At 36.5% G+C, this 15,722-nt stretch overlaps 2 protein-coding genes and 1 pseudogene across 2 annotated transcripts in view; all 3 read right to left on the bottom strand.

Annotated features, from left to right (window-relative positions):
• Nucleotides 1–678: 678 nt before the first annotated feature.
• LOC111804542 lies at nt 679–3,705 on the bottom strand (annotated as a pseudogene).
• Nucleotides 3,706–4,514: 809 nt separating this feature from the next.
• Nucleotides 4,515–12,815, bottom strand: LOC111804160 (protein RRP6-like 2). The gene is made up of 14 exons (XM_023688868.1): nt 11,992–12,815; nt 11,484–11,639; nt 10,990–11,148; nt 10,824–10,907; nt 9,862–9,941; nt 9,729–9,779; nt 9,119–9,227; nt 8,205–8,287; nt 8,002–8,047; nt 7,423–7,510; nt 7,158–7,327; nt 6,126–6,425; nt 5,911–6,015; nt 4,515–5,822 (listed from the first exon to the last, which is right to left on the bottom strand). The coding sequence occupies exons 1-14, from the start codon at nt 12,646–12,648 to the stop codon at nt 5,100–5,102; spliced, it is 2,811 nt and encodes a 936-aa protein (XP_023544636.1). The 5' UTR covers nt 12,649–12,815; the 3' UTR covers nt 4,515–5,099.
• Nucleotides 12,816–14,477: 1,662 nt separating this feature from the next.
• Nucleotides 14,478–15,722, bottom strand: part of LOC111804162 — a 6,829-nt gene continuing 5,584 nt past the window's right edge. The window contains exon 10 of the mRNA XM_023688869.1: nt 14,478–14,968. Coding sequence (XP_023544637.1) covers nt 14,726–14,968 — 243 coding nt within the window. The 3' untranslated portion in view covers nt 14,478–14,725. The remainder of the gene's footprint in view (nt 14,969–15,722) is intronic.

The raw sequence follows: 15,722 nt of genomic DNA, 5'->3' as shown, positions 1-15,722 counted from the left end.
TTTTTTAATCACCCATTTAAACTATTTTATAAAACAAGACTCAGAATTTCATGTTTTATTATATTTTGAAAACCCAAATTTCAACTATCAAAAGGTAAATAATTTAAACCTTCTAATTTCTTAATCGATGATAAATATTTTATACTAATAAATATTTTATACTAATTCAAATATGAATATGGTTATATTTACATTTATGTTTATAATCTATGCTACAGAACATAATAATTGAATATTTTATGAATTCGAATACATATCATTTACGTTTTTTTAATTAATTTTTTGTGAAATTTTTTAGCTATTTAACTATTATGTTTTTATTAAATAACATTTTAAAAACAAAATTTATATTAATAAAACATAAAATTTTATTTAAACTATTAATAATATACTAGAAAAAGTTGTTTTATACTTATTAATATATCAATATAATATTATATTTGAAATCATATTTAGACGGAATATTAATAATATTGAAATATTGAAATAATAAATTTTAATATTGACATATTGAACTCAAAGATTCCAAATGAATTTTGAATTAATGTTGATATACTAACAAGATACACTAACGAATACTATAATTGAATTTTGTGCTACATGTTATTATTAAGATCGCGTTAAAAATGAATGTGATGAAAATGAAGTATCCTCGCAAACGAAAAATTAAGTTTCTAACTAGTTTAAGATCGACTTTGGAAGTGATTAGAGAGGTAAACTAGACATTTTTAGTTTCCTAAACACAGTTTTTTTAACTTAACGAATCTATTAGACAATTTCATTACCAAGAAAAAACCTATAGAGAAGAGAACCAAGGCACCAAAAAGTCCTGTAAGTTCATGAAATGTTACAAACAAAAGCCTAAGCATCAACAAGAAGCTGCATCTCCAGAACAAAAACTATAGCAACCCAGAAGGGAGTTCCGAAGATTACCTGAAAACTTTCGAGTTATTGCGCACTTCAAAAGCGAAGCTCGACTGTGGGGAGGACACCCTCAAAGCGAAGCTCGACTGAGGAGAGGACACCATCAAAGTAGTAGCTGTTCTTTCTAAGTAGACTATTTAGTATGTAGTTGTTTGTCTATTAGATGGCAGTGAGACCACCAGAAGTGTAAACACTGAGAGATCAAATTAAAGCAGCCTCAATTTGTACCTTCCTTACCGAACCCATCGAACAAATACGAACACAGCTACGATGGTTAAGATCATGCCTGCATATTTGATCCAATTATCAACTCGGTGCCGTCTCTCGATGAGTTTCAGGACGGTATTCGAGAGCCCTACTGTGTTAAGGACATCAAGTGCCTTCCTTTGTGCTCTCTGATGCACAAAAATAAGGGAATGAATATGAGAGAAATGGATGCATAAGAGAGAAGTGAGGAAGCCAATAAAGCCAATAAAGGCTGTAGTAAAGTAGCTGTGGATGCCATTTCAACCTCCCGTAGTCTATAATGGCATGTTTCACTATGAGAAACAATCAAATCTTTTATACAGAAAACAACGATAATCATAGCACTATAGAAAAATAAAATAAAAAACCTTCTTTTGAAGGTTGGGCCACAAGGTTTCTTTTATAAAGAAACTAGGGTGTGCACGGTCCGAGTTGGGTTGGGTTGAAGGATTTTTTTTGGACCAACCCAAAAGTTTGAGTTGGTTGGATTGGTCCGGGTTGTTGGGTTGAATGTACACCGCTATAATCCTTCATTATAACATTGCTAATATCGCATACTAGAAATATCACAAAGGAATCTAATTACACACTAAAACAGAAAACACAAGTCATCTTTTATAAAGAAACTAGGGTATACACGGTCCGAGTTGGGTTGGGTTGAGGATTTTTTTGGACCAACCCAAAAGTTCAGGTTGGTTGGATTGGTCCGGATTGTTGGGTTGAATATACACCGCTAAAAAAACAATGATAGCCATAAGTTATATTGGTGTAATCCTTCATTATAAAATTTCTAATCTCGCAACTAAAACAGAAAACGCAAGTCACGCACGCCGAAATTTCTATATTACATTTTTTTTTTCACACAATCTAATCATAGGTCACACGAACTCGGACTTCACCAGCTAAAACTTATTAAACCCTGTGAGAAACATTCTTTTAGAGTCCTTAATAAGCATAACACACATGTCCTTAAGCCAATCAAAGTGATTTTTAATCCGGGAGAATCTATAACCGCCAAAATATGGACAAAGACTCGAGTAAAAATTCACGAGTAAACTAAAAACTACCAAAAAAGAATTAATTCTTCCAAAACGATCATAACTCAAAGGCGCCATACATGCAGCTATCTCCTAAAGCAACAAGAGAGTATGAATATAGAATAGAATCTTTAGCCTATTCACATTTAAAGGGAATACATTATACATCCATAGTCTTTCAAAGATTTCTTTAACAATTGAAGGTAGCCATAGCCAAAAAAGATCAATCTACATGCACTCAGTTATGCACGTACCTTCAGCCGGTCCCTTTGCTCGGAGTATTTGAAAAGGATTGCTTCTCCGGTCGCACTAGCTTCCTCTATCATCCGCGATGAATTTCGAACGGAATTCATGGCTTGTGCCTCGTCGTCAAAAATTCTTAAAATGTGAGCAGAGTCACCATTCTACAAAAGCAAGACCAAAAACAACATAAGATGAAAGATTAAAGAAGGGGTTCAGCAACCAAAAGCCACAAGTAGCTAACAATTAGTACGTACAGCTCTTCCAAGCAATTCTGCTCTCTCTTTTGCTTCCATCATTCGCTTCTGGTTTCTTAGAAAATAATTGTCTAAGCTTTGTTTCATAGAATCAGCCTCCTCGGCAACCTGTTCCACCTTTCTGCAGGACAATTCCCAGTTGAAACACATCAAGGTTGCGCCTTATCGAATTGGAAATAAGTCGTAAGATTATCCATAATCACAATCAAATCCCAATCCCATATTGTAAAACGTTTGTCAATTATAATCCGAACCAAATTCAATCCTGGAACCAAAAGATCATCCCATTTCGTTTCTCTTTTCCCTTGTATGGAAGCAACAATGATTTACAGAACATAACATCCACCAGTTTTGAATAAATTAACAAATCAAGGAATTCAGAATGAATAACCAAATGTTCAATAAAACAAATAAATAGCATCTGATTCTAAATTCGATCCGGAAGATGAACATCAAATGACATGAAACCATACAGTTACAAATTCAATCAAAGGTGGGAATGGAACAAAAACCTTTTCCATAAATCACGCTGAGACTTAGCCGCCACGGATCGCCAGAGTCTATCCATCTCAACACAGAGCGACTGGATCTGAGTAATATCCCTCTTGATCGAGGTGGAAAGGTCGGAGGAGTCCATGCTACTGACGGCCGTGTACTCGAGACGCTCCAATTTCTCGAGCTCATCTCTGGTCCTCAACAGCAGCCTCTTCGCACTATGGTATATCTCCGAAAGCGTACCTCCTCCTCCTCCTCCTCCTCCTTCCAAGGCAGACATCAGAAACACACAAAAACGAATCGCGATTTCGGTTTCGTCAAATCTGAATACCGAAATGAAGAAAAAGAAGAAACGGAATTGCAGAGCGCAAATCAATCTGAAAACCCGAGAAATTTGATCTTCGTAAGGCAAATGAGAGAGGAATTGAAGATCGAACAGAAAAGGAAGAACAAAGATTTCTCTCTCACTCTCTCTCTCTCTCTCTCTCTCTCTCTCTCTCTCTCTCTCTCTCAATGGAGAAAGGAAGAAGACGAAGAAACCAGACCGAAATTACTTCGCTAAGGAAAACAAAACGACGCCGCATTGAGGACGGTGACATGGCGTATATCAGCCGTCGATGTCTACGTCTTTTGTAATGAATGGATCAGATTGAACGAGTGCGATCACAGGCCTAATGAAGGTTTCAAAAATGACATGGACAAACCAATGGAAGGCCGCCAACTCATACAGCTTTTGACGTGGCGTTGTTCTGATAATTTTTTATTTTCATTTTTTATTTCTTCCTTTTATAATTTATTATTATTATTGTCATTTATTTTTTTAACTAACTATAATATATAATTAATTAACCATTAAACTTGTGTATAATTTTAATAAAAATCTTTATTTGAGAATAATTATTAACATTATCTACACTTATCAATGAAAATTATTTTAATAATTTGATTTAACAATTAATTATCTAAAGTTAAGTAAAAACCAAATAAAAAAATAATTCATACATCATTTCCCATATAACATTAATCACAGTTATCTGATTTACAACATTAATCACATTAATCACAGTTATCTGATTTACAGACACTTTATTCTCGAACATCCAATTCCCAAACATTCTCAAGTATTTTAAACAAAACCTGAGACCAAAACGACACCTAAAAGTATTGGAATCCAACCCGACAAAAAAATTGCATTATATTCATTGAAGTTTATACAATTTTCGCTCGATAACATGTTGAGATTTACATTCGTGTACAATAAAGAACATAAATTGCTGAACTAATATTGGTGTGGTGTCTATGAAACCAATTTTAATAAACGAGTAAGTAATAATTTCACCAAAAACTTCCAATAACACATACAAAATTGTGTAATATGTTCACCATAAACTTCCAAATCAACTCTAATAAGACGAAAATTGGCTTATAAACCCCATGGTAACCCAAGAATTGACAAGATCAATAATAAGAACAATTTCCTAAGGTAGCGTATGAGCTCGATGATTTGATAAACTCTATTTGTTCCTAAAGGTCGACGACAGATCTGTAGTATAAAAAGAAGACTCAACTGTAAGTTGTTCGAGAATAGTAGCGTAACCCTTTGCCTAAGTTTCGGTTATGGACGTCGACAAACTGGCATCATCCCTAACTTAGGGGTTGCCCAATTCTCCACACTATTGTGTTGTGTGTATATCAGTATAACTATGATTTGACAAGGAACAGAGATAATCGTAATGACCATTATAATCTAAGATTAGAACCTCCTGGCAAACTGAAAACAAGCAAGATCACTCTTTCAACGCTATTTAATAGACTTTTTACTCTTTCCATTTTATACTTTGAAATCTTTTGACTTGTAATACCGTCTGTAGTTTACAGAGTAAAAATCACTTACATTGATTTAGCGGAAAGTTGCACTTCGGTTTCCGGTAGCAGGGAAGGCATGGCGTCGTTTGCCTTGCGGTAATTCCACGGTTTCACTGTTCTTGTGAACTCGATTCAGATCTAAATCTGACTTTGCCCCAGCGTTCTTCGATGCCTTCGGATCTTTGTTGTCCTCGAGTTTCGAGTCTTCCTCCAAATCTTCTCCAAATTCTATTTGTTTCCTTGCTGCTTTGTAGTCGAACGGTTGGATCTGCAAAAAACCACTTTGTTTTCCTGAATCGTCAGTTTCTTGAAGGTTCATAGCTTGTTCATTAGAATTCAAACATTTTTGAAAGCTAGAAGACAATTCGGACAGAGATATTGGTTCGTCGTTGTTGTCGTCGTCGTCGTCTATTTCAAGAGGTGAACTAGCACTAAAACCTTTCAACTTTGGCTCATCGGTGGCTGCTTCTGCAACAGGATGCAATTCTTCGTCTTCGTCTTCGTCATCGTCATCTGAATCATCTTCCAACATGATAATCTCATCTGTTGGGCAGGGTTTTGAGACAGGCATTGCAGGTAGCTCTATATTCGAGCTTTTTGTCGACTCGGCAGCAGGTGCTTCGGAATTTTGAGCTTTTAATGCAGTCATGGTGGTTGGTTCTACAACGGACTTTAATGGCTCACTCGTTCCCAAGAATGAATGAAAGGGTAGAGTCACAGAAGATCGGATTTTATCCAACTTGTTCTCTTCCTTATCCTAGTAAAAATAAGCGATACCAATGAGGCAGCAACAGGAGAAGAACTAAAAGAAATGGTATCTTACATGTTACACCAAAGGACCCTACCTTTATATCAGTATCTAATTTTCTCTTTGGGGCCGAGTTTCCCAATAGCGAACCGAGACCTCCTCGGTTAGTTTTCTTTTGCAACGTAATGTTCACTCCAGTAACCTTAAACAGGGAATCATTTAGAACATAGATCTCAAGCAAAGAAACCAATCAGACACAAAAGGAAGTTCTAATTAGTCTCTAACCATGGTTAATTAGATATACTTCAATACCTGCGCTACCGGGTATTTATCGCCATTGGAATGTTCACCCAGCTCCGATGTTGTTGGGCCCATCCCATTCAGAACAGGATGCATTGAGTGGTCTACCATTACACATTTTCCAGGTACAAAGGGCCGGTATCCATGTTCCAAGGGTGCAACTTTAGACTGAGAAGAGGACGAACAGATCTGATCATTGGCAGTATTATCAACAGCACTGTCTTTCACAATTGGGATTGCGTATCTCAAATTCGAAGTATCGGGCATATTAGTTTCTTGATGTTCATTAGCTGATGTGTTTTCTTCTGATGCCTGTCATGTAAACAACATATCAACAGCGAAGGCAAGAGAATGTTAAAAATATCAATATCAGCAGCCAAGAAAAACGAAAGAATCATAAATATATCCAATCAACAAGTAATGAACTCAAATGTGCAAATGAAAAGGTAATCATCTGCAATCTTAAAAGCAAACATAGAGAAATTCGTCTGATATTATCAAGGTTTCCAATGGCTCAAAAATGTATCCGTTCATTCCACTAATGGGTCGTTTATACGAAACGGGGTTGCTTCATGAGAACGGGCTACATGTACTAGAACATAATATACAGATACACATTCTACATAAAATCCTAGTCAGCATAAACAAGAAGCCCTCCGTTTTATTTTATGAAAAGGCGATGTACAACAACAATTAACAGATACATTAAGACTTGCAAATAGTTATACAACTTAAAACTATTAGTCTGCCAATACCCTCATGCTACCAAAATGAATTAGTTGAGCTCTTCTAATTAAGAATAAAGCTCAGAAACCAGAACAACATTCCTCCATATCTACTCTAGACGTAGAATAAAGCCGGTGCCTCCAGGAATAGATGTGTTCCCTTCATCTCATTTAAACAATTAAATAATACAAACACTAATCATATAGCTAAACACCATGAATTAATTGAAGGTCAGGCACTTAAAAACCTAGGGAAATGATCTCGAGTCTGTTAAGTTATTAATCAACAACAGTATGAGGTTACAAGCACAAGCCTTACCGCCTCGGTACGGACTTCCTTCAAACGCTCAGCAGCCTCTTCAAATGCACTTGAATTCAGCATCGAATGCCTAATGATGGTAACAATTGAAGCAAGATTGCGCTCAATGAATGAATGCTTTGATTTCAGTAATCTACGTAATTTGTTAATGGTGACAGGCATCTGTTTGGCTTTAACAATAAGAAAACTATGTTAAAATTCTGCAGTAAGCCACAAAAATAAGATTATTTCTAACAACAAATGCCAGCATAGGTTTCCCAGTTACCGATTTCCAGAAGCGTTTTGTTTGGCAGTATGTAACCAGTACTTTCATCCTCTGCACGAGCAACAATATCTCGCCACTCAAAGAGACTCTGTCACATTGTAAATAAAGGATATTTACTTCCAGCAACATAAATTAAACAGGACATATGATCTAGCCTCTAACCAATTAATTTCATTTCTAAGAAGAACGCGTTACTTTCAGGCTGGAGTAATGGTACTCCCGTCAAGTGGAAAATGACTCAAATCTTTTAAGTGTTAAGTGGAAAGGTGACCACAAGACTAAAACCTTCTTCCTGGCAGATTCTACCAAGAGTGCTGGACTGAAATGAAATAGAGTTGGAACCTCAAGTTTAGAGGAAAGTTGTCGGACACGGGGCATGAAGAACGGGTTTGTAATAGTAATCCCTCCATATTATTTTATGTCCGTGGGGATTCTTCTAATTTCATTAGCAAATTGGGTGGACTGCTAAACCCCATTTATTGTATAAAAGAAATAAGATATTTGTAAGAGGTCTTCACCCCTGTTACCTTCCTGATGCAGATATATTATGCATAGAATGTAAAGTGTAAGAAAGCTTACAGCAGCAACAGCAAGCTGTTGAGCATTGAAACCAGAACCCTGCAATCTATATTAAAATTAATAGAAATTAGGACGTTTCTTACAAATACTTAAGAGTTCCACTAAATGCAAGGAGAAAAGAAAAGGAAAATTCACCAGCAGGAGCAAAAGTGAACAACAGTAAATGTTAATGTTCTTTTTACTGAAGAATGAAGAAAACTTACCCGTATACATAAAAATATGAACTTTCTGTCAACAGCTCCTTCTCGTAAAGATGCAGGCATACGTCATAACTTCGCTTGTAGACCTATGAAAAACAAGGTAGCTTCATCAAAAAGGTAAAGCGATGCTACATACCTTCAGCCACCTCAGAGCAGAAAATTAAAGGTGGTTTCCTATATTGAACCACACTGATCCGTATGAGAAAACATGGAGTGCAACATTTTCTTTTAGGAAAATGTGAAGTGCAACTTGATTGAGTTTGAAATATTACAGGCAGCAAACCAAATATCAATACAAAAAAATATATAGATCCCCATATGTCAAACGCGTGAGTGAAAAAACAAAACAGATTTCATAATGTTATAGGTCAAACCTCATCTGGCAGAATAAGTCTTAAACTAGAATTTTAAAATGCTGGCTATGGAGATTGTGCAACCTGTAATTGTTACTTCCATACTTGTAGCAACATCATACTTTTGAACATTGACAGAATAAAAGAATAAATATAATCATAATCCAGAAAGAGTATATACGCTTTTCCATCAGCTCTACATAATATCTCTTAGCTCAATGAAATTCATTCAGATTCCAAGATTTTTTTCAAAATCATATCACATTGGAAAAGGGAAAAAAAAAAAAAAAAAAAAAACTCAACATATGTTTATGCTATCATTTAAGTGGCTAAAATTCACTTCCTATCTTGATGAACTCATTAAAAACACAAACATTGTTTACGATCTCAGTTGCCAGTAGCTTTAAAGAGATCCTACAATTTGTAAGGCAACCATGAAGGTGGATCAATATTAGGAGAACGCTAAGGATATAGGTAGCTGAACAAAGCTCAACCACATTTCCCTAAAATCCAATTTTTTCTGGACTTGTTAACAAAATAGCATAAGATGTAGAGCAACTATACCTCTACCAAAGGAAGATCAGATTCTTCAGATTCACGGGGCATTGAGGACAGTTTCTTCCTCATCAAATCATAAATATATAGCAAATAATGTGTATCTTCCCTTGCATATCTGTGATTAAAAGATGTCGAGTTAAATAAAAGTGAATAAGGATACAACAAAATAATGTACAATCAAAGAAAACTTCAGGCAATACCACATGCTTTAAAGCATTTTACACTTTCACTTGGGAAATGTGCTCGATGCATCCATGACTTGTTGGACATTTACAGGGAAAAAAGAATACTAATTACACCAACTACCCTTACAGAAGACTCCATATGAGAAAATTTCATTGATCTTTTAACTCGAGCATCATCGCAGACTAGCACCCTATTTTCTCCTAACTGAGATTGTTTTAACTGTAGATCACGAGCTTTAAGATTTTATAACATTTATTTTGTCTAATTCTTCAACTTCACAATAAAAATTGTCAAGTGCATCCACGCAAAGACTACTAGAGGGAAAAATAAAACAATTGAATACTTTGCATCTTCAAAGATAAAAAAAGATAAACAAAGGTGTACTACTAGGGTTAAAAAACTACATGGCAAGAACAAAAGACATTTATACCTCAGCATCTCCTCAGGAAGAGGTCTTAATCTCCAGTCTGCATTCTGGTACCTGTAACAAGTTTTAACTGTTAAAGCTACAAAAAAGACCCATCCACGCACACAGCATCCAGATGCTGAGAGAGAGTCCCTACTCTTTATTAGCTGCAACACCACAAAAGTGATGAAGGAGATACTCCAGACTATTTCTTTCCAGTTTCAAAACTCTTGAAGCCTGAGGACAAAAAATGTGAATACATGTCGAAAGTTATTTGTTCTCTGCAAGTTAAGATACAGAGAAAGAAGACCCTGCATCCCCAAAAGAAGTCTAAAGCTAGACAATCCTTGAAAAGATAATCATAAATCAACAACTTATCCAGGAAACAAAATCCAAGGACCACTAGCCAAGCATAACAAGTAGAGCTTTATTTGATGGCTGGAAAAGCAGGCAAAACCTGTAAAAACCATTAAACTTGGAACATTGACATAAGGATACACCCAAGCAAAGAATATAGTTTCAAAAAATTCGCCAAGTTTGATGAATTTTTTTTATAATCAGAAATTCAGAGACGCTCTAGTTCCTATAATCAATGGAAAAAACTGTATTAAATTATCAGGATACCTCTGAAAAAAACTATAGCCAGAAGTTGCCTAATTTGTGAAGACAAAGAAAAAGGGATGATAAAAGAACAAAAATAGAAACTTGCGTGGTAATTCAATGATATTAAGATACTAATGCAAGAACTAAAGCACAAGTGCAGAGAAAGGAAGAATAGGTAGATACTGTAACCTGACAACCATTTTTTTCAGGTAGATAAACAAATCAAAAAGACAAAAGGATATGAGGGCAAAACCTCCCCAAGTCCACTAAAATACAAGTAGGGACCTCAATTAAATGGGGAAGAAAGGGATAAAGGTCCCAAACTATTTACAATTGGCTTGGGTCTAACGAACTATATGCATCTGAGGGAATAAGCTCATGCAAGAACCTAGGAATGAGATTGTAACTTGCAGACCATAATCCAAATGTAGACGTAAGAGAATTTGATAAGAGTGATAACCATAAGAGGACAAAAGAAACATAACAAATACTTGATAATGGCTTTAAAAACACCACCTGCCCAGTGTCAAATAAGTTGCAAATATAAATCCCAAAATCCCGTTGAAGCCACACAACGTCTCGGTCTGCTCCATGCAGCACCTAAATGAGTATAAATATTACAATAAAACCCCCACGAAAACTAAAATGACAACAAAAAAACATTTCTTTTCACAACGTTTACCTTTCTCTTTGAAGGATCCTTGAAAACCTCTCTCAAATAGGGCCCCACATGAATTCTAAGCTTCAATGTATCAACTACAAAATCCTCAGTTCTTGTAGAAATTTGCATCAGACAGGTAAGTCCTTGAAAAGATCGATACTGATTATGCTCCAAATCAACCTTAAATATTAATAAAGTGCATCAATAGACAGAACACAGAAATCAAAGTTGCAAAGAAAATCATACCATGAGAAATTCTACAAAGAGTACTATGTTCCATTGCAAATTAACGCCAATCTCTGATTTATTTGATAATAGAGCAACAGATCTTGAATTCATATGCATTTTATTGGTTTCTTCCCCAACTCAAATTAATAAGGCAAAATGAGAGCTTGAGAAGTAAGCATCTGGACGGCCAAACTTATATAAAACACAGTCTAAATACAGGCAATACAGAATAATTACTTCTGAAAATATATGTTTCTCATAGAATTAAATTAGTAATAGTTTTGTACCGCAAATTCGTTCTCCCGTCGCAATTTAGCTGCCAATTCTTTCAAATCATTAACTTCCTCAATGAATTTGAAAGGAGTGCAATCCAAAGATGGTGGATAAACAGGTTGAAAATCTTCATTAATCTTATCGACAAAGTCCAATACAGATAGCTTCTCCTGCACATACAAGTAAATTGAAGTAAGCAACAAATCTCAACTTCCACAAAATGATATCTGATCATGAAAAATGGATACACACAATACACATGACAATCCGATTGAATCCCAACGCATCCCCGCTAAGCCACAGACCATATTTACAAAGGATAAGCCAAAAACTTCTGGCCATTAAAATTTGGTCTTGTCTTTAAAGGAGCCACTAAAATGTAGTCTTAACTTTCTAAAGTAATGCAAAGCACCAAGGTCAGCTAACTTGAGCGAAGCGTAATCTTCTTCCTCCCTTGTAATCAAAATAAATGGAAAAAGTAACACTTTAAGGCCACAGCAAGCCAAAGGGGGTTAAACTAACCAGTGGATGTACAAACCGCGTGCCATCTTCACTCCTTTGCAACCAGACATGCTCAAATGGCTGATTTGCATTATTAACCAAGATGTTAAACTCGTCCTGCGGTCTGCGGATAGTCGGTATATGGAATGGCACTTTCGGCTTCACCCCCAAAGTTCTCCTGTCCTTGGTAGCAACCTTCACACTAGACTCAAAAGAATCGTGCACCTCGTCTCCATGACTCGGACTCTTCTTCTTCTTCCCACACACCAACTGAAACCCATCATCAGCGTCCGCCGTAAAAGCCACTGCCCTCCCACTCTCCTCCTCCTCCTTTCGAATCCTCTGAAACTCGTCCAGCGACACATCGAACCGCTCCAAGATATCATCGTTAACATTAACCAACCAATCATACGCGTCGTCGTTATCCTCGGGGAACGCCATTTCTTTGCCCCAAACTTCAGCGGACGAGCCAATGGTCTCGAGCATCGACTGAGATTGCCGGTCGATGCTCCGTATCGGGATTTTGAATTCATCAAAGTTGTAATAAAAGTGAAAGTCTTTGCCAGCCGGAATACCCTGGGAAGAGCCGGCGAGCTTCGACAAAGACGAACCGAGAGAACCACTGGTTAGGGATTGCAGAGTCTGAGCCTTCTGTGAATCAGACTGATCGACGTCCATCTTGTAGCTCAGAGATACCCCGCCGGACGTGAGAGGGATCCCCGTTGAGGTATCGGCGGTTAGGGTTCCGGAGAAGAGTTGCAGAGAAGAACTTCGTTTCCGCTGCGCATATACTTCACTGTGCGAGAGAGAGAGGAGAAGGAAAACGTTAAAATGAAACTGAAAGAGAAGAAATGGGTAGAGAGTGAGAGAGAAAGACAGAGAGAGAAAGGCTATCACGTGAGAGGACCTGACTGCACGTGACCTCGACCCCAATCAGATTGTGTCATAACAAATTAGGTCAATTTCCTCGGCTCGGTTTAGCTCAAATGCTTTCAATTGGTTCATTTGGCTCGTTCCGATGTTTTGAATGTTGAGGGTTATTAGAAGTGAGTCTCACATTGGTTAATTTATCTATATTAGTATGAGGCTTTATGAGGAAGCCCAAAACAAGGTCACGAGAGTTTATGCTCAAAGTGGATAATATCATACCATTGTGGAGAGTAGTGATTTACACCACGATATCAGAGTTACAAAACCTAAACTTAGTCATGTCAATAGAATTCTCAAATGTTGACATTCTCAAATGTTGAACAAATTGATTAGGAGTGATTTCTAACATTGAAAACCATCGTTTGGCTCGTTCGGTTTGAAAGCATTTTTTTTTATCAAATTGTTAACGATTGATTTTAAGATAATTACGGGTTGTTGGCTTCACGATTAGGTTGTAAGCTCGAGTTTTCAAATCTGGAGATGAAATTGGATCATGTGAAACTAAACCGAAGAACATTCGACACAAGAAATCTTAAGAGTACCAAGTGAGTCTAATACCTATGAACTAGTTTGATGAAATTATATGTTACATAAATAATACGTATTTTTTTTTTTTTTTTTTTTTTTTTTTANGTTATTATATTGATATGACTATGTATGATTTAGTTGATATATTAAGATTCTATATTTGTAAACTTCATGACCATAATGATGTAACTATGTGTATAATTTACTATGTGTAATTTACAAGATATCACGAATGAAATGCTATGATTTTGATTTTGTATGTTGCTCTCATAAAGCACACGGGTCGTGAAGTGATAGAAGTATTATATGAATCCTCTGCGTAACCATGATTTTTATGCGAAACGTCAAGCATGTTGTGCGTACATCGACCATAAATTACTCATTCTAATAGGCTTGAAGTAATGCATACCTAAAAGAAAGATTTTGGGTCTTATTTCTTCTTAGAGTTCAACTCCACGAATGCTTATTATCTGTCCAGGCCCGCGTGTGTGTGAATAGACCATACGTAGAAAAGTAATATACACCTCAATCTACCGATAATGAAATTTGAGCCCAATGTACATGATTTTAGATCCTTCAAAATATGAGGCTATAATTACATACGTTTACATTTTATTACCATAATTTTATTTACGATAAATAGCACGACTTTAATTTTATAAGGATAAAGTAGAGTCGTTACACCATCTCCTCTTTCTTTCAACCCTCCATTTTATTTCTAGATATCCTTCTCTGTTTCCTTCCTTCTAGTGACAATTGTCAATCAATGATTGTACAAATTTGCGTGTTGTACAAACTTGCGTGTGCGTGCGTCTCTATACCTCAAATAAGATGATAAATGAAAATTTTGTGGGACCCTTATACATAAAGAATAATATTTTTTAAAACATTTTTCTAAATAAAAAAAAAAAATTCACAATATTTTTAAACTAAAAATCAGTGATGGTATTTTTGGACAACTTTTAAAAATTAAATGATTACTAAAACTTTTGAAAGTTGAAAAGAAATTATAAAGCAAAGTACAAAATGAAGAGAAATTAAGNACATGACAGTAGTAGCTCATGGGGACTTTATTTTCAACCCGAAGTGTCCAAAATTGAAGAAGAAAAACCAAGATTCTCAACACTCCTAAAAACCAAATTCCATTGTCGCGTTGTTCTCTGGGGGCCCCAACTTCGTGTACTCGCAAAGGACAAGGAGATATGAGTTTGACCTCACATGCAGCATCAGAATGAACAATCAAAAAAGATGGCCAAACTAGGAAAGCAGGAAGAAAGATGAATGGAGGGTTACCCTTTTAAGTGGAATGGTTGTCACTCTCAGGTAGCTTGCCAACAACACGGACGCGGATGACAGGGATAGAGTCCCACCATTCCTTCAGTCGTCTGTCACCACCGCTGTTGGTATCCTCAGTTTTTTTCCGTAGGCTTGAGGTCATGAAAAACCCATATAATGTTGACCCCATTATTATGTACTTTGTTGGAACTAATGCCAGTGTTATTGCCACGCCGCATAATACCGCCATTGCATTGTCTGAGTGCTGCAATAATCCCCACAATAATACAAATTCTTTTTACAATCAAACTGTCTTGACTAATTGAACATAATGACCATCAAACCGTCTTGTCTAATTGAACTATGCTCAGAATGACCACTAGCACGAGAATCATGAACTATGCTCAATGATCAGAATGATCATTAGCACGAGAATCATGAGCTATGCTCAATGCTCAGAATGACCATTAGCACGAGAATCATGAACTATGCTCAATGCTCAGAATGATCATTAGCAGGAGAATCATGAGCTATGCTCAATGCTCAGAATGATCATTAGCAGGAGAATCATGAGCTATGCTCAATGCTCAGAATGATCATTAGCACGAGAATCATGAGCTATGCTCAATGCTCAGAATGACCATTAGCACGAGAATCATGAGCTATGCTCAATGCTCAGAATGATCATTAGCAGGAGAATCATGAGCTATGCTCAATGCTCAGAATGATCATTAGCACGAGAATCATGAGCTATGCTCAATGCTCAGAATGATCATTAGCACGAGAATCATGAGCTATGCTCAATGCTCAGAATGATCATTAGCACGAGAATCATGAGCTATGCTCAATGCTCAGAATGACCATTAGCACGAGAATCATGAGCTATGCTCAATGCTCAGAATGACCATTAGCACGAGAATCCTGAGCTATGCTCAATGTTCAGAATGACCATTAGCACGAGAATCCTGAGCTATGCTCAATGCTCAGAATGACCATTAGCACGAGAATCCTGAGCTATG

Source organism: Cucurbita pepo, chromosome LG10 (assembly GCF_002806865.2).
Source record: "Cucurbita pepo subsp. pepo cultivar mu-cu-16 chromosome LG10, ASM280686v2, whole genome shotgun sequence".
Lineage (NCBI taxonomy): Eukaryota > Viridiplantae > Streptophyta > Magnoliopsida > Cucurbitales > Cucurbitaceae > Cucurbita > Cucurbita pepo.
This window is presented reverse-complemented; position numbering and strand designations above follow the sequence as displayed.

Coding starts and splice junctions, on each gene's coding strand:
- LOC111804160 (XM_023688868.1), bottom strand. CDS start 12,648: ATGGACGTCGATCAGTCTGATTCACAGAAGGCTCAGACTCTGCAATCC. Junction 9,942..10,823: donor ACTTATTTGACACTGGGCAG/GTGGTGTTTTTA, acceptor TTTTGTCCTCAG/GCTTCAAGAGTTTTGAAACT. Junction 6,426..7,157: donor AGGAAGTCCGTACCGAGGCG/GTAAGGCTTGTG, acceptor TTTACATGACAG/GCATCAGAAGAAAACACATC.